Below are 25,169 nucleotides of genomic sequence, written 5' to 3' on the forward strand. Positions count from 1 at the left end.
ACCCACATATTCGAAGAACACGAGATACACTTGCCTTCTAAGAAAAAAGGGTTTACGACGAACGAGAAAATCACCGATCGCGGAAACGGATCGCGAGATCAAAGGGTTCCCATGGATCGCGCGTTTCCCACCGAAGAAGGTCGAAGACAAATGCCGTACGAATCGCGGACATTAAAGAGGCAATGTAAACGGAGGCTATTACCTGAATAGCCCTTGCGCGGCATTCCTCCGGGAATCTCCAGCCTTTTCGCCATCTTCTCCCCAACCCCCTCCGCGGTATCCGACTCCGCGTCACTACGTTCGTTTTCTTTCACGTTCTTTAACGCGGCTCTCCCCGAGCCTCACGGAAATTCCGACTTTTGCATATCAAGGCGCCGACACCGTTTAGCCTGCCATTATCTTCCAGGGCTGCGGCCAATTCGTTTCACACCCCCCTCTTCAACCCTTCGCTGAATAATCGCTGCGTAAGTGTACCTACGCTTAAGACGTTCGAGTACTTGCAATACAAGGAGTACGGGATTGTCTTTTTGGTATATTATCGTGGGTTCTGTTCGATGTAACTAGGAATATAAATAATTAGCCCCTCGCGTTATGATTCATTCCGGCTCGAACGTTTTTGCTCGCGCTTTTTAACCCTCTAAACTTCGGAGACGCCTCTCAGTCGGCAATCAATTTGACACAGGCGAATTGTGAAGCTTGATATTTAGTATTAAACTTCGTATGATGCATCAATATGTGAAATATTGAAATAATATGGTTGCTCTATTTATGTGTGATTTCTTGTCAAGGTAGTTTTAGGAAATGTCGTATGTATCTGATTAGAGAATGTTGAGTATTTCCGGTGAAATACTTCTGGGGTTTGAAGGGTTCATTCTGTGGTAACAGTGTGGGCGCAATTGTTATAAGAAATATCTGAAACGTTAAAGCTTGATTTGAATTGATTTGTGGAAATAAGGAAATTAGTTTCGTTATAATACGTCAGATTCGAAAGTAATTTGAAAAATTGAGTTCTTTATGTTATTTTGTATCTTGGAATGTGCAATGAAAGCTTGGTGTTTTTCTTTATTGTTTAGTGTTGTGCTTGTAGACTAATTAATCTAGTGATTTCCTCAGTTTTATGAGAATTACTGCTGCGACTGGCTGAAAACTAGATTATCTAAGAGATAATCATTTGTCAAAAGAAATTACTTCATATTTTTCGTTTGTCTATTTTTTATTGTAGTCTTTAGTTGCAGTTTATTTGTTGTAGTAACATTTCAGTAGAAAGTCTTCAGATAATTTCGTAAGTTCTACCTGTAAGCGATCTCCATACAATCTCCACCATTTCAAAAATAATATTCTACAATCGGAATAAAAAATCAACAGGTCCCGAAATCCTCCGTCCCGTCCCGGTCCCTCAGCTGTCCCATTCTTCAGCGGTTCGCAAAAACGATCGCGCTTAAAGTCCCATAAAGAAACGGGAGGAAGAATCGAGCCGCGGTTTCGGGAGGTTTCGCGATCGCCGCGACTTTCGAAACGTTTTTGCGCGGTCGAAACGGAAGAGAAGTATTGCGAACTGTCTTCGAACGTGGAGCGATCAGGGTGGAAAAAGGATGAGAGTCTCAGTTTCCTCTTTCTCTGAATGAATTTATGTTATCACCTTTACAGCATCGTTCAAAAACACGAACATTATTTCAGACTACCTAATCTACAGTACAATCTGTCTCTATATATAATTTACATAACTTCATTTAAATAAAACAAATTATTATAAACGTCGCATCGACAATTATTTCAAAACCGTATCTATTTGATTCTAAGCTGACCTTTAAATATTTATAGTCGAATATTCTTGCAAACGACTTCAAGTTTCGATATTTAATTATTCAAATAATTAGAAATTACCGAAATTTCTTTCTTACCAAGTATTTCAGATCACAATGCATAATTCCCTTTCTTATGGAAAGAATTTTTAGTAGTTTAAAAAATTCTCGACCACGAAGGGTTGATACATTTAAAATTCTACGAAAATGTGGTCGATCCTGGATTTACCTTACTATAATTTAGGAAACACTCTGTATAAGTCGGTGGTGGGTTACGCGACGGCCTGCAGGGGGAGGAATTGATGAAGGAGCGCGACTTATGCATACCGTGTAAGTGACGCGCATGAATAATTCATTCTAATAAAATAATGCAGCCCGCGCGGTGCCTCGACCGAGCAAAAACCATCTTGGTTTGGCAAGCGGCGGCCCCCACGGTGTGCTGGCCTTTCTTCGGTTCGCACCAATTTCTCCCCTCGCGCGACGCCATTTTGTTTCCTTTCGTCGGCTCCGCTTCGGAACACCTTTTGTTGGCCGGTATTAGACAAAGTTATTCAAAACAACGAATAATCAAATAACGATGAATTATTAATCCTTATCACTTTAACCAGGAATAATGATGCCAAGTTCAAGCCAGCGTTCTACTAACCAGCAGTATCACTATCAGAATTTTGCAATTTTGTTGTTATTGTGTTTGGAGTTGGCTGAAAATGAATCTATAATGAACTTGATGCGTTAAGGGTTAACATTAGGTCTACCGGAAACCTCTGTCAGATAATGTCATAGTATCACGCTGGGAAGAAGTTATTAGTAATAATGGAAATTATATTGTTGAGCAAGTATTAATTAATGTATTGAATGTATGTTATATTTTTTAACCGAAACAGGGACAGAATCTTCCGGTAGACCTATAAATAATAAATATGTTGGTTTATTTAATTTCTGAAACATTTAATTCGTTGATCTAGTTACTCTATGATAAGCAATGAAAAAGAGGGAAACAAGCTCAATGGAACAATAAATTTTCGCGTTAAAAATAGATTCCCGTGGATAGGATCATATTTTTTTGTCACAGCGGGTAATAAATAGCTCACAACCGACTATAAAATAGTATTTGTCAACCAGTGCAACGTTCGGGGTGACCGTCTGTCACCGGAATACCTAGTATTCCGAGCATCATTCCGTTTAGAATCTAGAACACGTTGAAAGACTGCTCGAGAGATCGGTGTCATGGCCGAAAGTATTTCACATTCTACGTATTAGTGATCGGAATATCATTATACGAAAATCTACGTCTGAACTGCAATATAATATACATAAAGAAACATATTTTAACAAATATTATAAATCCACCATTGAATAATTCACACTTCCCAATAAATCTGCAACGACCAGGGAAATTCCAATTATTTTCATACCACCGAAATTCCTATTATCTTTAAACAAATATGGCAGTATAATTTCAATTAAACACACTCGCCATCCTTCTTCTTGGTAAAAATAATGTTGGATTAAACTAGCAAATCCCGTTAACACATACCGTGCCACCGGAAAATTTCGGTTATATCTTGCTTATGAGTGCACTGATCTTTTAAATGAAATATTAAGTTACATTCAAGTTTTTGGTGACTTTTATGTATATTTTAATATTATTTCTTCACGTTTCTGCTGCCTCGCAACGTGTACATTCTTTGCCATATGTTTCACAAAAAATATTTCCTTAGACAAACTGAGCGTTTACCACAAATGGTACACGTGGCACGGAACGCGTTAAACATAAGTAAATATTTCTCTATAAAACAGTATTTTATGATAAAGTAATTACCATACATTATACAAATGAATTGCTCACAATTTACTAAATAAATAAACTCTTCCACTAGTTTCCTATAAGAACGTCACATCAATGACTTCACAAACAAAAATTTGACACTTCTTTCGATACACTTTATACCTCCACCGTTAATATTCAATAATTATTAAATAACTTCAATTCCAAAGAATTATTTGCCAAGCGTTCCCGTGGAAGGGAGCAAAGCATCGATCGATATCGAAGAAGAAAATTATCAAGAAGTTCCCATTCTATCCGTAGGCATCGCCGGAAACGGTGTCGGTTGGAAGGAACGCTCGAGGGTGGAAAGGGTAGGGGTCGGTTGGGGGCGGAAAAGCTGGAGAAGATACAGGATCCCATTTTCCGGGCTCGATCCCGCCATAAAGATTTTTATCCTCCCGCGTTCGAACCGCCGGCAAATAGAATTGTTGTCGGTAAATCGGAAATTGCCGCGCGGCTTTCATCGCGGCAATCCGGCCCCGCCATTCCCAAGGTCAAACGAGCGACTTTTTTACGGTACCATCCGCCGGTTATTTAATTAGTATCGCCGACGGGTACCCGCCGAACGGCTTGACTTTATTTCCCCTTTTTATTCGCGGCGAATATCGACCGTATCCGCGAACGGGGGACGGAGGGTTGATACGGTGAAAGTTGAAACGGTCCTGTTTTACGAACAGGAAACACTGGGAACAGTGGGATTTGTTTTTCCGCCGCGAATCTTGTTTTACGATGACGTTTAGTTAACTTCAAACTGTAACGTGTATCTTCGATGAACTATTAATTTAAATTATTTATTGATTGGCGCAACCTCTGGTTAGGGATGAAGATTTTCTAATGAATCCAGTGGATATAAATATTACTCCGTTTAATTGAAGTAAAATACTGTATGATAGAAGAAAGTTTCACTGTGATAATTATTGTAAATACCTAACCAAGTACTGTTGTAATACGATAATATTTTCTGTTTAACGATTGTTAACAATAGTATCATAAACCTAATGGGAAATGATGAAGAACCACAGAATTGAAAGCTTGAATCCAATTAAAATTGAATATCTCCGTAAAGGAACCTAACCTAAAAGGACAAGAAAAAAGATCGCAAGATACAGAGAAACAAGATAGCCAACGAAAACGCGTAGCAGGGAAAAGGAAAATTGTCCTCGAAAATTGATTTTTCCGTCGTTTCACGGAATCTCGCGGCCGGGTATCGGAGGAACGGTGAAAAAGGGGGAGGACGGGCGGTCGGTGGAAAAAAGGAGAACGGGGAAAAAAGGTGGATAAGCCATCCCATTTCCCGGACTCGATTCGCCATAAAGATTTTTACCGGGGCGCGCGGGCACGCTGGCCGAGGGAAAATAGAATCGGTCGCAGGATCTCGGTGTCTTTCAATTCCCGCGGCAGAACGGAAACGGCGGAGAGAGAGGGTTCCAAAAAGGATCGGACCGCGGGATGTCCGCTTGGGGACACATTCAATCGTTTGGTGGCAAACGCCTTTCAAGATGGCGGGCCTTGCCGGAGGACCTCTAATCGATAGATCGCGAGCAGCGGCCAGATTTATGGATTCCCGGGGACGACCGGCCGCGAAATTGTCTTGTTTATCGAAGGACCGACGTTAGAGGACCTCCAGGAATCGGAAGGAACCTTGCGGCTTTCACCTACGAGCCCTTACGCCCTTCCAGGGCGAACTGGGAGTTGATGATGACACCTTTTGGTTTGAGGCGTCTGTAACTTCACAGTTGTTACGAAGTGTTAGAATTCTAAGACGAAATCGGTGCCATTTTGATTGCCATATCGTGACTTTGTCATATTAAAAATCGAGTCTGAGATTATTGAGCCCTTGACTTCTTTCACAATTGCTCTCCCTTGAGTCACTTGTCGGTAATAGTTTACCAATGCCATTGAGGAATTCCATGTTCATCTATATTCACGTTAACTTTAGATCATAATAATCGATAACAGGAGAATAATTTGTCTAAAACAACCGCAATATTCATGTTCTAGCCGTATATGATATTAAAAGAAGTTCTAACTCCAATGTTCCTTAAAACTATAATATTCCGTAGTTAAATAAAATAATATAACCATGTAACAACTACCAACCCTGCCGAAAGAAAGCAGTGCCACAGTTCAATCGTCAAATTTGATATTCCGCGTGACATCATCTCCCCGCCGCCGTTCGAGGAATAAACAAAAATGTCCCCACGGTGGAAACTACCATTACTTTTCCGTGCACCTAATAAAAAGCCGGGTCGAAAGAAGAATCGCCCGTATCAAAGGGAAACGAGGAACGCTGGATCCGTTGGCAGTGAGCGAGAAAGATGCTGCAGCGAGCGGAGGGGGTTGGCGCGGAACAGAACGGCCGGGGAAGGGAGGGTAAAGCGAGCAGCGAGCATTATAATAAATCAGCGGCGCTCTGACGTGAATGTAAAATTGCCGGAACCGATCTGGTCGTGTATAACACGAGCGGGATGGCGGGGCGGAGGGGGGGAGAATAGGAAGGGGCTGGAAACTCGACTGCGGATCGACGCGACGACGAGGTCGGCGGTGGTGGGAGGGGATATACACGGCTTGAAACGATGGCCCATTGTGAGAGTTATTTGTCATGCTGCCTACGAATCTATGGGGTTCGACGATAGCCGAGGATCCATGCCGGATCGTTCCTATTGGCCGATTATCGATGGTTATTGCCTGTACTAAGCGCCATATGTAAAGAAAAGGGGGACCATCCGTTTCGCCGGGGGAAGGAGGCAAGAGGAGGGAAAAACAGATTCCTTTTCCGCAGTAGATCTGTACCCTCGATCCGAGACGTTCCTTGTCGCTACCTATTTTCCCTCGTTTACGATCAACGACTATTTTCGAGGTTAGAATGTTCACCCTGCGAGCTACTAGATGTGGTTAACTGTATTTTGATATGTTCTGATAATTTTCGATGTGTTTGACTGGTACGTCAATTGGTATTAACCAATGTATAACAACTGGTATTTGTTAGGAGTTTTGTAAGCAGATTATAGATTTTTATAAAAATTCAGATGCTTCTAGACTGCTCCAGCGTGAGAATTAATTGTATAGAATCTATCTAATTTTCCTTGTGTAGAAAGTTTGAGATTTTCTCAGAGGAACATTTATCCAATGAACTGGAATATTTCTTTCCTTATACTTTACTGATTTGCAAACACTACAGATAACATTTGCAGTACTCTAGAATTGTTATCATTATTCGACGCACAATATGCGGAAGCACTGAAACATCCAAACACGTTAGAACAACGATAAAGCAAATACATCGATCGTTCCTAGAAACATCGAGCTTCGTCTCAAAATACAACGAAACCTTAAACCAGGATCATTTCTGTACCAACGAGGTTGAAATAAATAAAGAAAAGAAAAATACAACACCTTGAAAACGAACGAGGGAACCATGTTCCGTCGAACTGCAAGCGGAAACTCCTCGACAAAGTGAAACTGTAAATCGAAAGATATCCGCGCGAGAAAGAATATTCCTAATTGAGCCCCCCACCACGCGCAGGTTTCTCCGCGCCACTCCCACTCCGGCCAGTGGTTCTCACCGTCGCGGTGCCGCGCAATTATCGTTACGAGCTGGGATCCGCGGGTAACGTCTATCGCGAAATTGAGGCGTCAGTTTTATAGTCTTCGGCGTCGGAATAGCTACGAGCAGAACGCGAAATAAGACGCGCATGGGTCAAGGGGAGTCGTGGGTGGTGGGGCACGGGCAGGAGCGGAAGAAACGGAAAGAGTCCGACGGTGGGTGGAGAGGGGCACGGTGAGGTGCGTGGTCCGGGTTATATGCAGTTCGGAGAATTTTAACAAGACGGCCCCGCGTCGCCCTGGGCGAGGAATCCCCTAACGAGAAAGGGCACTTCTCCCCTCAAAAATAATGAAGTCTTCAAGCCGCGTTCCCACAGCCTCCCCGAGGGTGCAACGTTGCACTTTTATGCAACTCGTCCGGTCCGTTGCGATCTTTGTTCGCCGGCTGACGCGTGTGTCCCGGCCGTAGTTGCGGAACAGCCGTAATTCTACACTTTCCCGTGATGCGTTTTCATTTTTATCTTCTGCTCGTTGCCTCTCCGTGGTTTTTTCGCTTTATTGTCGAGCGTGGCTGTTAGACCAGATGGTTAATGGAACGGCGCAGTTCGAGGGTGGGCAAGAGCGATTCACCACCGCCGCGTGTAAGAAACGGATCTTGCGAAATACGGTGGCTCGGTTCTTTGCTCGTGTGTTCTTCGAATGGTAGTGCGTGGAAATTGTTAGTTGCGGTTCATCGTTGTTTGTACTACTGATTGCTTGACGAATCTTTCGATTTGAGGTTTTGTCCGTGGGAAATAATGTTCCTTGATATTGAATATTCTGATTTCGCAATAGATTACAGCTGAAGTGGTTGAAACAAGTTTGACGACCTTCTTAGCATCAGTTTATATTCACTTTAATAAACAATGTAATAATTTCATGAACTCGCACAATCCTTAGAATATCTAATAGCTCTACGTTCCCCCCAGAAATTCCTACGAACGTTTCCAATAAAACTAGAACAGTCCATTCAAACAACAACTCTCAGACTGCTCTCGATTATCATAAAGAAAAGGAAAACAAAGAAGACCGGATTGAAAAACAGATTATTACGAGAAGAGCAATCGAGTCGCGGCGAGTCGTCGGAAGAAACGATCCTCGCTGCGTGCCGGTTCATTTACATGGAAACCCAATAAATACCAGGAATTCCAAGCTGATTTAATTAGCGCGCGCGGCTTCTCGAATATACATACAAATGGCGCGAAAATGTGTGTCGGATAGCGACGGGTCGACTTTCATCGGCTCGGATTGATGGCTGTTTAGCCGAACTTAATGAAAACGAGCCTCTCGTTCGTCCTTGCCGCCCTCCCCCCGCCCCTCTTTCCGGCGTTCCTCGCGCGGCGTCGGAATTATGGTATATTTATCACTGTTTCGCTGGCGGAAGACAAGGCCGCCAATTAGCCGACGCCAATCATCGCCTTAAATCACGGCTCGTCCGCGAAAGGTTACCCGGATTAACCCGGCATTACGTCGAATTAAGTCGTGGTGCCGGTTTCTTCGACGGCATTCGACCGTCCGGCCGACCTTTCGTTCAACGTTGTGTGCTGTAGGCCTGAAGTGTTTGCATTCCGACATTGGAGTTGCGGACAGCCTATTTTTTATCCTTGATTGATTAACTCTTGCATTGTAATATCGTTGCGGGGCCGAACATTCCGAACGGAATTTAACTGATGCAATTATTCGATTGTTCTGAGCTAAACGGAAACGTTCTCTCGTTACGAGTTGATAATCTTTGGAACAGATCATTTTTATTCTGGTAATTAAACCGTGGTATTATAATCATTGGTCCAGCTTCCATAAAGTTTATATGGGAATGGACGAGGAAAGAACAGTTGTTGATAGTTTGAAGAATGAACTTTTAAATTGTTAGCTTCGTAATTAGAATTTTATATCGAAGGTTCCTTGAAAATTCTCGTTTAATGTAATCCAATGGTATGGATAAATAATTGAGCGACATTAGGATCGAAGTAACTATTGGTGTACAATAAATTTCAAAATGGCCGTCGTCGTGGGTGAAAAGCACGCATGGCTCGAAAGCAGAAAATGATAAACCCATTTTTTAAGCAGACCAATACTTTTCAATAAATAATACAGGAACTACCCGTGTACGGTCACGAATCGTATTTTATTTTCCGTTCGATGAAAAATTAAAAAAACAAACTCTATTTTTTTTTTCGTCTCGCCCTCGTAGGTGGACGATATAACTGAACCGGGGGCCGATGAAAAACGAGGCGCCGAAAATGGGAAAAACGACGAAAAATCGGTGAGCGCATAAAACGAGGGGCGGGTGGGGCCAACCGAATGAATTTTAATTCGGCACGCGCGAAATAACAAACAAAGGAGCGCCGCCGAAACTTAAGCCAAACAAGCCGATTGGATATTGCGAAGGGGCAGGGTTCGCCGTGGCTGTTATCGAATCGATCCGAGCGTCGCGAAATCGAAATTGCTCTCGATCCCCGAAACCGATTGGGACTCGGCCATTAAAACCCGGCCTGGCGATTTTTTTCCCCTTGCGCCACGGTTCAAGTTTGCTTTCTTCAATCCAGCCGTTCGTATTTAAAAACGAAAAAGTAATCTTCCTCCGCTCTCGCATCGGCAAACACGTGAGTGTTTAATTGTTGGCACAGCTTCTTGATTATTAATTCAAACCTTTCTATTCTGTAGATCATACTTCAAACCTTCATACTTTCTCGAGCAATTATTCTCCGGAGATTATTTTTTTCATTATATCCCAATAAAACGAATTTTTATGTATTTATCGCAGACGTAAGTACATTATTCAACGTTTCAATATACGAAATGGTATTCTTTTGTGATTACTGTGCACTGAATAATATTCCTATTTAATAAATCTAATTTACTTTGAATGGCAAAAGTCTTCATATTAATTATTGAAAAGATCGTAAGAATATTTTATGTCATTCGCATCAGGGTTAAAGAAGGAATATCCTAAGTTCAATTTACTTGATAAAATATTTATTTCACTAAGCATTAGTTATAAAATAAACGAGAACAATAACAGTATTCATATTTAATAAACCTAATTTACTTTGAATGGCAAAAGTCTTCGTATTAAGTATTAAAAAAATTGTAATAATATTTTATATCATTCACATGGACCAGGGTTAACCCCTTGCCATACCATTTAACCGGGCAAAATCCGGGCCATAATTATGGCGACCGATATCAAGGGGTTAAAGAAGGAATACTTTATTTACTTGGTAAAATATTTATTTCGCTAAGTATTATTTTAGTTATAAAATAAACGAGAATAGAAATTCATAGGAATTTCAGAAGACATGGGGATGATTTGTAGTTTCTCGATTTCCAAGGGGTCGAGAGATTTCCCGGGCACTTAATAAAATCCCAATTTAAGGACGATCATCCCCGTCGCATGATAATCGTTCCCGTTCGCATTCGAGGGATCCACGAGGGTGGCGAGGCCCCCTCGTAACCTCGCTCCGATTGGTCCGGCGTTTAAGGGATGATTCCAGGCACGATACCATCGCCGGTTGGCCGGATTTAATTAATCGATCGCACGCATTACCGGCCGACAAATGGTGGCCCGGCGGTTAGAACGCTCGCAGTTAATGTCGACGATCATTCGTCATGAAGAATAAACAAGTTCCGTTATCGAGATAGATTCGCTTTCACGTTTCGACCCCCGATTTCCTAAGTAATTTCGTGCACTTTAATATTTTACCCTGACTGTCGCTTCAAATTATGCTTTTCTATTGTCACGAATGAAACGTGAAAGTTAATTATTGCATTTCAGGCAGGTAATTTATATTAATAAGAATTCTGGTACTTCAAATTTATTATTCAGTTTTATCGTTACATTGCCTGTAAAGTAACATTCTATTTAAGATCTTTTTACAGTAGGTATGTCACATTAAAATGTTCATATACTTTGTTTAGTTCCTCACCTTCTAATAGGTTAAATTCTCAATTAAATCGTTACATAAGTCAGTTGATTACATTCGATTAAATAAGAAAATTCGCATCTCGTACAAATGCTTGGAGAAACATCCAAAGAACCACAATCAGTGGACCATTCATGCAAACGCATTATGAAGTCCAAAAAAATTCGAAACCTCGCACATACACCACCGTAAAATCAATTAACACATCGTTCCCTTAATTTCAAGGTGTTTACGTATTATACTAAATATTTTACGCTACACCTATATACAATTCTTATACATCAAAACAACGCTAGAAACACGAAATCAAGAAATCTCATCCACGGCCGGTAGCATGTTGATCACAATCTCGAAAAATTAAGCTCCAAAATTCGACGAATACCCTTTCAATATTTTAAGTTCGTCAGAGAGGAGAACAAAAAATTCCTCTCAACGATCCGCAACGGGTCGCCATCGCAGCTAGCTCGCGCCAGCATCCAACGGAGAGAAGGGTGGCGCGCGTGGCGGAGCGAGGGGGGTGACAGGATGGTTTCATAAGTTATCGATTGAAAGGGACCAGTGGTGGGAAGGGTGTCAGTTTCCATGGAGACCGAACCTGCGCCCTGCGACTTGGACGTTTACCTTAATGCCCGGGAATTACGGGACGTGATTTTCACCCCCGCTGTCTCTCTCTCGCTCGTTCACCCTTTCTCTCACTCCCTCCCCCATTTCGAGGACGCTTTAAGCGATAATGTAATTTTATCTGCGCCGTACCCCTTCGACGGGTGTTCCCGGTGAATTTACCCTCCGCCCCGTCGGGTTCACCTTCTTCGAGAGCAACCTCCGCTTCCCATCCCCCTTTCGCGTCCCTCGATCAACGGGAACTACGTTTTCTTCGGCAAACAACGTTAGTTCATTGGCCGGCGGCGAGGAATTAATTGGATTCCCGGGAAATTAATTGCGGCAAAAGCCACACCCGGCCCCGGAAATTAGAGGACGTTACGTCGCGGAGAGATTCACCCTTGAACGGGGGGTCGGCGAGGAAAAAATGGTTGTGGTGTGAGAGCCGAGGCGGCCTTGAACTTTTACTCTCTCATGTGTCTAGCAATTTTTGTGACGGTGTTCCTTCTGTTCTGTCTCTTTATAATGTGATCTTCTTTGTTTATCATGTTTTCGTAATCTAGGTTCAATCAACCCCTTGTCGTGCGATTCCTTCAGAAGCTGTACGAATTGGTTTACTGTTGATCTTTTAATGGAAGAGAAAGGAGTTTCGCATTGATTGTTGCACATAGGTTTTGAATTTTTGTACGATGATAGAGGAATAATGTTTTTCGAATGGGAGAAAAGTGTTTTATACGTTACAAGGAAAATTCCTGATCGTCAATGTTCGATGTCAGTGTTGCATGAAATTGAGTAGAAAATAGAATGTACCATAAGAAAATGACAAGAGTAGAAGTAGGAAGTTACGAAATATTTGAGAAAACTTTAATCGTAGAAAAGGTGTGAGATAACACAAGAAAAGTGGACGAAAGGACTAGAATTTTTTCCATAGAGAAGATTTTCATTTTGCCGGAGTACCGTGCCAGATATCGCCGAGAGAACTCGGTTCGGAGGTTACGGGGGATGGTTGCTACGGGCGCGATTCGCCCCTAACTACGTCGGTGGAGCGGCAAGAGCCACCCCCTCGGGGGCTGTGCCAACACAAGCCCGCATTAGCTAACTGCGCCCTGATTCGTCGCCGGATCGATTCGAAAAACGAGGAAACTTAACGCGAATTACGTCACCGTGAGGAGAGTTAATTTCTGGCGGAACGAAACGAAAGCAACGTCGATCGCCGGCAGAAAGTCAACTCATTTGAAGGGACGAAGGGACGAAGAAGAAAATTACTAGACCCTTCCGCCGACCAATTCCCTTCTCCTTATAATTTATTTAATGCACCGTTGTATTCGTAGTACATTTCTGTAACTATAATACAAGAAGTTGCAAGTATACAATTTAATTGTTTAAACAACAAAAGATCACCGCGTGGTACTTTTTTCTCTCGAATTTAACGATTTGATGTATAATTTACCTTTTTATGGAAGGGGTTGTTAATATTTTCGAAAATTCTGTTTCACGAAGGGACTTCTCGAAAAGTTATTTACTTATTTACCAAATAGATTTTCAAGGTAAATTTTCTCTAACCAATGAACTAGTGGATGAAAGAGGACGTTAAATATTCTTGAGGATGATTCGAGTTAAACACTTGTTCTCTGGTGAGTTTCCAAACCCTTTTGGAGTTGCTACGCGCAAACGAGTTGAACTAAAATTCCGAATAAATTATACTGAGGGAAAAAAGTCTGTCACCAAAGGGAAAGAACCTTAAATTACGACCATTTATATTCTCCGGAGGAATCCCAACCCCTGGAGGCCCTTCGGCGCGCCTGGAAAGGCGGGGTCTCGGCTCTTCGAGAGGGAGAGTGATACCGTTACCATGGAGTTATGTAAATCGTCGGATTACTCGACCCTGCAAATTGGAAATCACCCCTCTGCGGGTGGTAGTGATGGCCTCAAGATGCCCCGAACAAAGGGACATGATAAATATTCTTCGAAATAAGACTTTCATCCAGGACACTTTAATTTATTCGATGTACCGGTAACTAACACACGATTCCCCTCGACAAATTGGTAATATAAACTAATCCCTTTCTCTTCATACATGGCGGAGAATATTGGAAGGGATGAAAATGATTTATCTACACTAACGCTCAATTCCCTAGAAAATAAATATTCATAAATTATACGATAAATGTACATTGAAAAGAATTAAAATCATTTCATAACCAGAACAGAGACAGAAGATTACTTCCAAAGTAAATAGTATGTTGCAAAGAAATAAAAGAGATATGAAAGTTGTACAATTAATTAGAAACTTGGAAGCTCAAAATTGCATACAATGCACGCAAAAAGAATATTTAAAATATCCAAGTGCTTTTCAAAATACTTACCAGTAAACTTCATTTTCAATCTTAATTCTATTTTTCTAATTATGTTCTTACACAGTCGAATCTGCATAATTGCAGAGATGAGTTTTCCGGTGGTTAGGTTTCGTCGACCCTTGGAAACATCGGAAATTCGTTAAAAAGAGGTCTGCAGAAGTACGCGGAGAGGCCATCGCTGAAAAGGGTGTGCCACCCCCGAGCCTCTTACGATGAAATGAGACGGGGTGAGCCGAGAGCAAGGTGTCACCATCCCCCGGCGTAACGAGGAGCGTGAAACAGGCGCAGAACCGCGTCGAATCGTCCCACGGGCCGCGTTACACGCATTAGCTAAACGCTCGCTCCGATTGGCTCCCTCCTACAACACCCAGCTTTCATCAACCCCCCCGGCACATCTAAGGTCAAATCGTTGGGGTGGAACCGGGGACGCGAATCGAAGATCAGAAATCATCTATTTGCCTTCGACGGAGCACACGTCGCTTTAGCCTCCCGACGACGAAGCCTGGGTCTATTATGACCCGAATTTTCAAAGACAATTTCTGAACGTTTCTGTAGATAATTTGAGCTGCTAGTTGATTATATAGATTTACTGTGAACTGTATTTGCTATATAGATTAGATTATTTCAGTTAGTTTAATTATATAGATTAAATGGTAGATTCGATGTGAAGATAAATCTATTTTGTAGAGGTGTGAATAGAATGTTGTAATTGATAAATCGAAATTTCAATTCAAGGAATAATTGAGAGGTGGGTGAGGAATAAAATATTCTTTATGCGAAGTTTTATTTCGGAGCTTTTATATGTTCTTTGAATGGTAGAAGGTATATTTTAAAATTCTTTGGTAACCTTTGAGGAATTGAGATTTTGCTAATAAAATTTGAACCATGAATGGCGTTTTATCGATTTATTGCTCGTTTCACGATGGGAATTAGATTTTAAAAGAGTGCAGATCTACAAATATCCGCGAAATAATCTCGAAATTTTATGCTTCGGCGAATCAATGCTCGAGTAAGTTCACGCGGATCCAGTATCACGTCGCGTGCGATTTAGACAGTTTCTCAATACGCAAGAGCTAATTCTAGGTTATCGTCGATAACTGTAACTAGTTTAATTTTATCCAAGGCTGTAAATACATTCAGTTCCCGATGAGACGACGTCGTATATTGGTTGAACCTGATGACGCCGTTACTATTGACGATATACTGATTTATTTGGGCGAGTACTGTTCAGAATTTAATAAAACTCTATTCATTCTACTCGGAATTCAATTAAGAATCGTTTCTTTGAACTTCAATACAATCCTTCCACTTTTCTATACATTCTACTTATACTACAATTCAACAAAATTCTATTTATTCTGCTTGGGATTTCATTAAGGAACCTTTTTGGACTCCATTATAATTTTTCTACTTTTTTATTCATACTAAAACTCAAGAAATGTCTGTTCACTCTGCTCAGGATTTAATTAAAAACCCCTTTTTTAAACTTTAATTTGTGTATTATTCTATATATTGTATTCACGCCAGTATTACAAAAAAATTTATTTATTCCACTTAGTACTTAATTAAGAAACTCTTTGAACTTCTACGTCAAGATTTTCGCTCATCTAAGAACAAAATCATAGAACTATTCACAACTATCGCCCATTTAACAGTATAACACCAGCACAATAACATTCAACTGTTTAAGTATCAGTTTACTGTAAAAATATTTCTAATCACTGATCAAGGAATCGTTATAGTATTACTGTTACTCGATAACGAGAAAGATAACAGGAGAGCGAGTCAGTATCTTTCGTGGACAACTATTCAAAGAAAATTCAACTACTTTTTCATACAAGATAGTCATTCGCAGACCTGTTAATGGTTATATAATACTTGGTCACCTGTCTGACATAACGCCTAGCATTAAATCATCATTCAAACGCTCACAATGTTTACATGTGTTGCAATGGACCGACAGCAACGAGTCCGCGTTTCCGGTTAGATAAAGATTAATTTACTCGCGAACATCTATATCTCCGGCATTATCAAGATTCAGATTAAAATAATTGTCTAAGCGGAAACGCATTCACGTCGCTACCGCTCCATTAAAATACAATATAAACACTGTGAGCGTGTCAATGATGATTTAATACTAGGCGTTATGCCGTTAAACAGGGGACTAGCAGACAACGATTAACAGGCTTACGAGTGACTGCCTTACATAAAGGACCAACTTAACTTCCTTCGAACAGTAGTCTTCCACAAGAAAACGATTTAATAACGTTACTCTGAATGATTTATTAAATCAAACTTGCAACTGCTATTGCCATTAAAAGACTTATTAAGAAATCCTTAATCACCGATTATTAATCTTCAACGAATTCAATTCGTGCCGCTACTTGGGTAATATTAACTTCTGTATATAATTTTCTAATTACTTTCCAATTGAATAAATCAGTAAATTTTTGCATAGAATTCTTTACAATATCTAATAAATATATAAATTTCCTCGTATGATTCTATTCACACTCGTGTCGGGTACTCGTATAATATCATAAAATTGTCAATTCAATCGCGATTCCGTTCGACAGGCGAGTTTGGCACGTACCAGAAGTGTCTTTTCGGAATGCTGACGATATTCTGCCTGTCTCTGTCCTTCGTCTACTTCACGCAAGCGTTCCTCATTGTTCTGCCGAAAGAATATTGGTGTCGCCTGCCGCGGGTCGAGGGAGTGTCCAACGAGCAACTGCGAGATATCATGATACCCAGCTCGAAATTGGTACCCTTCGAGGGACACCATTTGCCCTACTCGAGATGTTGGATGTACGACTTACCTGTAGAAGAGGCGCTCGCTGTGAAGAAACCGGATAAAAGTTGGCCCTTGAAGAGGTGCAACGCTTGGGAGTTCAAGCTCACACGTACTGACGTGCCATACATGTCCGTTGCCACGGAACAAAACTGGGTAAAACAGAAATGGCTTGCTCCACGAGCCAAAAATTGATCTCTTAACATTATGCCAGGTTTCTATTAATTTTAAATTCTACACGTGCAACATTTCTCGCCGCCGAAACGTCCCGTTAAACGTATTTTTCATTCTCTAATCAACTATTATCAACCCCTCAAAACGAACGATTATAAATATAAACGAGAAAATTTGTTCAAGCACTATATGATACTAAAACACACGAGAACTTTACTTCTTACTACTTTATCCTTAATGAATTAATAAGATCTACTTAGCTTCCTCGCTGTAACATATTTTTCTTTTCCTCGAAAAACTTAACAATCGAGTTCTCATTGAAAACACTGCAAAGTGCGAAAACTAAGAAACTCCTTTCTTCTATTATACTGTACTATAATGTATAACTTAAGTGTAATTTTCCATTTGTAATCAATAGCAGCAGTCATCTGCAATCCTAATAATATTGATAGATATCATTACATGATAACGTTGAACCTAGTATTACCTTTGGATACTCCCGAAAAACTTAATGTTGACACTTGACAATCTTTCCTAGAAATAGGTAAGTACTGTTTAATTCTAAATTGCAGGTCTGCGACGCAGCGTACAAGGTCTACCTCGCCCAGAGCATCTTCTTCATAGGCTCGATCTTCGGCGGCTTCTTCTTCGGCTGGCTGGCGGACAAATACGGCCGAATACCGGTTCTAGTGTCCACCAACGTGATTGGTTTCATTGGTGGCTTCAGTAGCGCGTACATCATCTCTTTCTGGCAGTTCTGCGTGAGCAGGTTCGTAGTCGGCCTGGCCTACGACAACACTTTCGTGATGGCTTACATACTCGTGCTGGAGTGCGTCGGGCCAAAATGGCGGACGTTCACCGCAAACATGGCCTACGGGATATTCTACACACTCGGCGCTAGCAGTTTACCGTGGTTGGCGTACGGTCTAGCTAACTGGAGGATGCTCGCCATGGTGACATCGGTCCCTTTAGCCTCAGCTGTCTTCACGCCATTTCTTCTGCCTGAAAGCGTCAGGTGTGTGTTGTTATAGTATTCTCTGGTGATTAACCCATCAAACCCAACACTTAATTCTCAATTTTTTTCAGCCCTTTCTGTCTTTCTGTTTCTTGTGTTTCTTACCTTTCAGTTCCTTCTTGTTCCTTTTCTGTTACAGATATTAGTGCGTTGATCATTTCGATGTTTCGATACTGTTTTGTAGCCGCCTGTAATTTAAGAAAGTAGAGTAAATGATAATTAAATAATGAAAATATGATAGAAGCATTACCAATTTTCTGTTGACACCGCAACTGCCCTACTAGACTTGATTCAAATGGAATTACTTGATCTATTAATATTTACTATTTGAAAGTGATACATCAGTTTGTCTTATCAATATTATCACGTTCGAATGGAATAGAATATTTTGAAGCTTGAGTAATAACAATAACAATTGCACACTAAGAACAGTGGCATTATTAATATGAACATACGAAATGAACAACGCAGTATAATGATACGTATTATGTAATAACACTACGTGATAACTCATTAGTTGTATGTAACGCATCACTATTACATTCTTCGTATAATACGAGAAACCTACGATGCGTTAAACGAAATGTTACGGTGTGAAAGGTGGCTGATCAGCAGGGGCCGTATAGAGAAAGCGATACGTATCATCGCGAGGATCAGTAAGACGAACAAGATGATTATCCCCGAAGACGTTTACCGAAAGTTCCTTGAAGACTGCGTGAGAACCGCGGACCAACTCGCCACGGAGGTCCACTCTTTTCGAGATCTGTTACGAACGAAACGTCTCAGGTAAATAGCTTTCATACACGCAGAGATTGAAACGGTATCGAAAATAATTACCCAATCACTGCAGCTTTATGGAACTCCGAGCCTCCGGGATTCTATAGAGTGAAATCAGTCTATCAATGAAAGTATCTATTATCATACTTCTCTCCCAAACTGTAGTAGCTACAAGAAACTCTTTCCAATCAAACTTGTATATTTTTCAAGCTCTATAAAACTACGTCATTAAATTAATCGCAACTCTTTGTTTAATCGTTGAATCACTGAACGGTACTATAACGCTGATCTCATACCTTTCCCAGAAATGCCGATCCGTTTGTGGAGATGAAATAAGTTTCAAAACAAATGAACATATGAATGAACAAATGAATCATAAATTACTCAGAACCAATTATTAAACAATTAATTATCAATTATAATTTAATATTACATTTCTTCATTTTGTATATTCCGCGCCATGCAATCCTCCGTCATGCAATCCGTTGACACGTGAAATGCCGCACGATTGCATAGATCAAAATACACAAAATGGAAAAACTGTAATATTGAATAATTCGATTCCATTATTATTACCGCACGTTCGTCTAGCTGTATTCCGCCGCATTAGATAGTATTATTTATAATATAGAAACGTTTTCAACTAACCATCGTTTAATTGAGTGAACCATGGTGTAGGATTTTCAATGTGTGTACTGTATAGGAGAGGTGTAATAAGCAATACTCTCTGGGTTTTAATACTTCCTTGTCCGACTGCCCTTTCCTCGCTGCCTTCACGCATCTTATTTCATTCCCAATTATTCTATCTTTCTCTTGCACTCACCCTCTCACTCACACAGTCTTTAACATTCGATCCCCAAAACACTTTTCATTCGTACCTCGATCTCTCAATCTCTCCGTCACCCAGTCCTAAATATCCTTCTGAGTCACTCGATCCCTATCGCTCGGTCATAAACACTTTGCACGCTAATCTCTCGCATGCCCACACTTCTATTACTTGCTCATAAACATTCTTCATTCACACCTTAATCTCTCGCATACCCTACAATAGTAATTCGATTTAGTTGGGAGTCGCCGGTGACCCCCATTGCATACAACGTGTTAAACAAAAAAACCTCTCACCACGTTTACCATAAAAAGAAGTCAATTCTCCGTGGTTGGCAGAAGGATCACGTTGTTGCTGACAGTGTCTTGGGGCATCATTCAGATGTCTTACGACGGCCACATCCGGTGTCTGGACATCCTGGGCATGGATATATTCACGACGTTCACGATCGCCTCTGCAACCGAGCTGCCAGCCCTGCTCCTGGTTACCTACACTCTGGACGTGTTCGGCCGAAGATGGACTCTGGCCAGCGCGGTGATCCTCTCCGGACTATTCAGCCTATTCGCCGCGAGTGTGTCGATCGGCGTCGGCTACACGTCATTCGCGATATGCGGCCGTTTCTTTATCAACGTCGCCTTGAATATCGCGTTGCAATACACTGCAGAATTGTTGCCTACTGTGGTCAGGGGGGAGGGTGTTGCCTTCATACACGTGACAGGATATGTCACGTCTATATTAAGCCCGTTCATCGCGTTCTCCGGAAGATTACTGTACAACCTGCCGATGATCATACTAGGACTGTCGAGCCTGTTCGCTGGGATAGTGTGCCTATTCCTTCCGGAAACGCTTCTGGAGCAGTTACCGCAGACATTGCTGGTAAGACAGTGATTTCCGTGTCAGAATCGAGGATTGGAAGTGTTCCGAAGATAACTGTTCGAAGTTGTTACATATCGGTTCCGACTGAAACAGTTGCAAAGGCCGGAATAATGTCACAAATGTTATTGTGTATACATACGGGTTGTTCGGCGGCAATTCGTTCGCACGGGCCTGCGTTACTCGTTTTTTCACGGGTAGATGTTTCGTTTTCGGGGACGCTAACTCGGGAAGGCGATGACCTGCCGAGTTCATAGCTCTCCTTAGCTTACCCTAGACCTAATATTTCTGGTAGTATTGCGTTTTGTTGAAGGACGGGGAGGTGTTCGGGACTGATCAGTCGTTTTGGGACACCCCTTTTACGAGGAAGCGACCAAGGACGCCGCAGGGACATCATGTGCACGCGAGACGTCCGGTACGTCGGCCCGAGCTGCTACGCAGCAGCATGATTTCCGGTTACTTAGGCGACAGCAAGAGGTTCTCCGTTCTTTACCAGAAAGCGGGTGGAATCCAGTCAACGAAAAATCTCGCCGTTAACCCTTCTACGGCCGAGTCGACCAGAGCTGAAACGAACCAAGCTGGTTTGACGAAAGAGTGAGTTATTCCCCATGTTTCTATGAATCCCGCGTGTCCCGATCCATTCCCCGCGTTCTCATACGACAATGGCATTGTCACATAGCGAAGAAATATCAGCAGACCACAGATTTTCATTGAAGAACGCAATTGAGAAAGATATACGTACATTACCTCCGATAACCGTTTGAGGGCGAGGATCGTCGTATCAGCGACATCGGACTTCGGTATCTGAAGTTAGAAGCAAGTAGTTTGATACTGATAACGAAAGTTCAATCTATCGTCTTCTTTTTTTTCTAGTATTTAACAGTTCGACGGATAACTCATCTTTCTTTAGATAAGGTCTTTAACGGCCGTTTCAAGTTTCTTCTTTCGCTGTCGTTCTAGAGAACAGAAATGCTTCCCCGAAGAATCATTAGCATTAAAACTACCAAGCAGTCACATTCATTATTCTTTAATCCTTGTATAGAAACTATAATGGTAAAACTATTGAGAATAAATACTTGATTGACGACGACGACGAAATAAATCCTTATCGGACAAATAAATTCTTATACGTCTCAGCTTGCGCATTACTTAATGAATTTGTTTAACATGTTGACCGCCGGTCATATGTGACTGAAGTGCTTCAAATGCTTGTAATTGTTGTTGGGTTATTAGTCAGTAAAATAACTATGGGTGGTGCAATATTTAGTAACACTACCGGATTAGTGATAATGATTTATTAGAGAATAAACATGCTACAATATTCAACTTATATCTTATTGGATACAGAGCACCGTGACGCATCGGGGACGCACACCGCTGCGAGAACGCGCGCGAATGTCTTTTGTTTTGCGGAGTGGGTAATTGTTCGATCTTCATTACCAACAATTGTAAAAGTTGAATGAACATTGATACTTGTCGATAAATAGGGAATTGTTGAGAATGAGTATGAAGTATATTTTTAATGACTGCAAGGTATCCATTGGTACAGTCCTCTGCTACCGATGTACAATAGTTGAGGACGGTGCGCGCGTAATGTTTCCACCTTTGATGAATATAGTATCCTAACGACGCACCACGCCACGCTGCCATAATTGCACGTTGAAAAACTAACAAAAGCGCATCGATCTTTACTCTAAGGACCGACTTCCAACATTAAATAAGACATGTAACTTTCAGTTTCCATAAGTTGTCATTTTATTTGTCGTAGTAAATGCTGTGTACAATTTCTTTGGATTATTTCTTTGTAGAAAACACGCGGAAGTGGGAAGACCGTGACGGACTGTATCGTTTCGTGCAATGAACAACAAGATTCAGAACATTTTAATTCCTGAATAGAACAAGAAATAACCTAACCTAACAGAAAGACACAATGGGTATTCGAGGATTAACGGCAATCTTAAACAAATCGCCATGCCTGCGACCGTATAATCTGCAGAATACTTTCTTGGTAATTGATGGTGACAATCTGTCACATAATATATATATTTCGTGCACAGATGACAGTTGGATATACGGTGGCGCATACGATGCGTATGCAGAGATTGTATCGAAGTTTTTTGACAAGCTTCTCGAGTGTAATGTAACGCCATTGGTTTTGATGGACGGTTCGTACGAAGACTCGAAATTAAATACAGTTATCAGCAGATTACACCAAAAACTCCAAATCGCATCGACCATAATCGAGAAGAAAAGACTTGGGTGTAGAATGTTCGCCCCGCCGTTAAGAATGAACGTTTTCATCCAGGTGTTGCGGGAAAAGAACATTAAGCACGTGCGATGCCTAATCGAGGCCGATAGGGTCGCAGCAGCGATTGCAAATGCGTTAAACTGTCCAGTTCTTAGCGACGATTCTGACTTTTATTTATACGGGACGTTGTGTATACCGTTTAACACATTGAACCACACTGTGAAACGCGATACCGCCGGCAACGCGTTGAGTTGCAAAATATTTCAGTTTGACTATTTTTTAAATCACTTTCCGAGGTTGAACGAATACACGTTCTCGCTTATTGCGGTGCTATTGGGGAACGATGTGTCGAAACAAGATGCGTTCAAAAATTTCTTATTCAAGTTTCGAACGTATAAAGGCGTAGCCTATGCAGAAAGCATCTTTAATTGGCTCCGTAATCATACCTTGGAGCAAGGAATTACAAAAATCATGATTACGATACCTAAATCAGAGAGACAAAAGTGTTTAAATATAATAGAAGAAAATATAAATCATTATAGGTGCTTGCCTCCGGTACACGAGTACATTATGCTTTTGGATGCTTCGAAATATATCGTCAATTGCGCCGGCAATTCCACGAAGGAAGCTTACAAATTCGCCGGGGATATTCAAAGTTTACCATACACGGGGAGCGAAGAGGAGAATTTTGAATTGTGTAGGGTTAATAAGAAGGAAAATCATATTAATCAATTAATAAACACGCTTATCGAACATAAAAAAGCAAACCGTAGCAATGAATCGATGATTGATACGTTGCCTAAATGGTTTTTAGAGGATTTTCGCATGGTTAAATTTGCAGGCAATTTTTTAACGTTAATTGATACGCGTTGGAATCTTACGCCAATAGTAATTGACAATTTTCAATGTCCCTCAAGTCATTTAATCGCTTTTGATATTCTCAAAGTTACATTTGGAATCTTGACGTCGGCGACAGATGAAAAAAGAACCTCTCTGAAATGTGTGGTTAGGGATCAGCACGGGTGGTTGATGCATCACGACTTAGAAGCGGCGGTAACTATACCATTGTCGAAACTTAAAGATCTTCCGTTGAATGACCGAAAAGAAATATTGGATAATGCGTTAGGAATACGAAACGTAAAGTGTATCGACGAACTTCCATCGAAATGGAAGCTATACGTTGCTTGCTTTAAATATTGGACGGATCGAGCACCGCACTACAAATCAAACAGATGTTATACGTATCCAATAATTTTCAGTATGTTGTTTAACATCATAATCACGAAAATCGGGCAATACGAATCCCTGAAGAGCCTAGGAGAATCATACGTGTCATTACTTTCAGCGGAAATAAGGAATATCAGTTCCTTCCAACCGCATTACTTTAAGCATCATACGATTGATAAGGCGTACGACAAAATTAATATGCTAGATTGTCTTTTAGCTGCGCCATTCTTTCTTATACACGCTAAACCGCAGCCAATCGAATTTTTAGATAGGCATGTTCTTCATGCGTTTGCAGAGTTCCAGAATTGCTTATTACTGAGCGTAGAACTGAACGCCCTTCTGTCCCGTCCTTACGAAGAAGTGAACATAGCCACTTTGTACAATGGGCCTCTGTTGTACAATCTATACGTCCATTTCTCGAAACGCACTGATTTGGATGATTATTTAAATGGAATTATGAATTCTATGCCCCTTTTAAGTATATTCAATCTATTATTGACGACACTAAATTTTCTGTTTGAATAAAATAATACTAATAATAATAAGATAATAATACTATTAACCCCTTGCCTTATGATTTCTTTTTCAACTGTGATCGTTACGCCTATTTTATCATTTATCATTTATTGGAAAAAGAGACAAATTCTAGGCATATTCTATGTCTGTGTTTGCTTGTGAGTATAATAATTTATTATGGAAGAATAATATTTACTTTGAATTCAAATGTACTGAATTAATATTTATGTTTGTTAAATCACGTGGAAAATCTTCACCGCGAGCCTGACACGTTGTTATCAGGCAAAGGGATAAAAATAATAATAAAATATACTGATAAGTATATTTATCTACATATCCGATAAGACTTATTTGTAAAGTTAAAACTGTAAAAATATAAATATCGTACATAACACAAATTATTATCATGCGTTCACGGTTTTTCCTCTACAGATATTCCTCCATCTGTTTCGTGTTATATAATAATTACACAATTCCTTTCTATTCTAGGGTCGCTGTTAAAATGAACTGCAACAGAAACACGGTTTCACCGAACATGCGCCGATGCGCTCTCCTTTCTTTTCCTTTCCGAAGCCCCTTTTCCGGTTCACTGAAAGCAACCCGAGACAAATTCATGGCTCGTCACTC

At 40.9% G+C, this 25,169-nt stretch overlaps 2 protein-coding genes across 2 annotated transcripts; both read left to right on the forward strand.

The window, feature by feature from the left end:
- The first annotated feature begins 16,703 nt into the window (after nucleotides 1-16,703).
- LOC116424010 (organic cation transporter protein) lies at nucleotides 16,704-21,887 on the forward strand. The gene is made up of 6 exons (XM_076373355.1): nucleotides 16,704-17,078; nucleotides 17,633-18,075; nucleotides 18,676-18,861; nucleotides 20,017-20,554; nucleotides 20,865-21,145; nucleotides 21,231-21,887. Exons 1-6 carry the CDS (start codon nucleotides 16,707-16,709, stop codon nucleotides 21,313-21,315), a joined length of 1,905 nt encoding a protein of 634 aa, XP_076229470.1. The 5' UTR covers nucleotides 16,704-16,706; the 3' UTR covers nucleotides 21,316-21,887.
- Nucleotides 21,888-22,169: 282 nt separating this feature from the next.
- Nucleotides 22,170-24,934, forward strand: LOC116423999 (protein asteroid-like). Its single transcript, XM_031969857.2, has 2 exons — nucleotides 22,170-22,277; nucleotides 22,360-24,934. The coding sequence occupies exon 2, from the start codon at nucleotides 22,482-22,484 to the stop codon at nucleotides 24,549-24,551; it is 2,070 nt and encodes a 689-aa protein (XP_031825717.2). The 5' UTR covers nucleotides 22,170-22,277; nucleotides 22,360-22,481; the 3' UTR covers nucleotides 24,552-24,934.
- Nucleotides 24,935-25,169: the final 235 nt, after the last annotated feature.

The sequence above is a fragment of the Nomia melanderi genome, chromosome 13 (genome assembly GCF_051020985.1).
Source record: "Nomia melanderi isolate GNS246 chromosome 13, iyNomMela1, whole genome shotgun sequence".
Lineage (NCBI taxonomy): Eukaryota > Metazoa > Arthropoda > Insecta > Hymenoptera > Halictidae > Nomia > Nomia melanderi.

Excerpts from the sequence above, each read along its gene's own strand:
- LOC116424010 (XM_076373355.1), top strand. The coding sequence starts at position 16,707 with ATGCTGACGATATTCTGCCTGTCTCTGTCCTTCGTCTACTTCACGCAA. Across the intron at positions 18,076-18,675 it reads CTTCTGCCTGAAAGCGTCAG|GTGGCTGATCAGCAGGGGCC; the intron begins GTGTGTGTTGTT and ends ACGGTGTGAAAG. Across the intron at positions 21,146-21,230 it reads CAAGCTGGTTTGACGAAAGA|CGAAGAAATATCAGCAGACC; the intron begins GTGAGTTATTCC and ends ATTGTCACATAG.
- LOC116423999 (XM_031969857.2), top strand. The coding sequence starts at position 22,482 with ATGGGTATTCGAGGATTAACGGCAATCTTAAACAAATCGCCATGCCTG.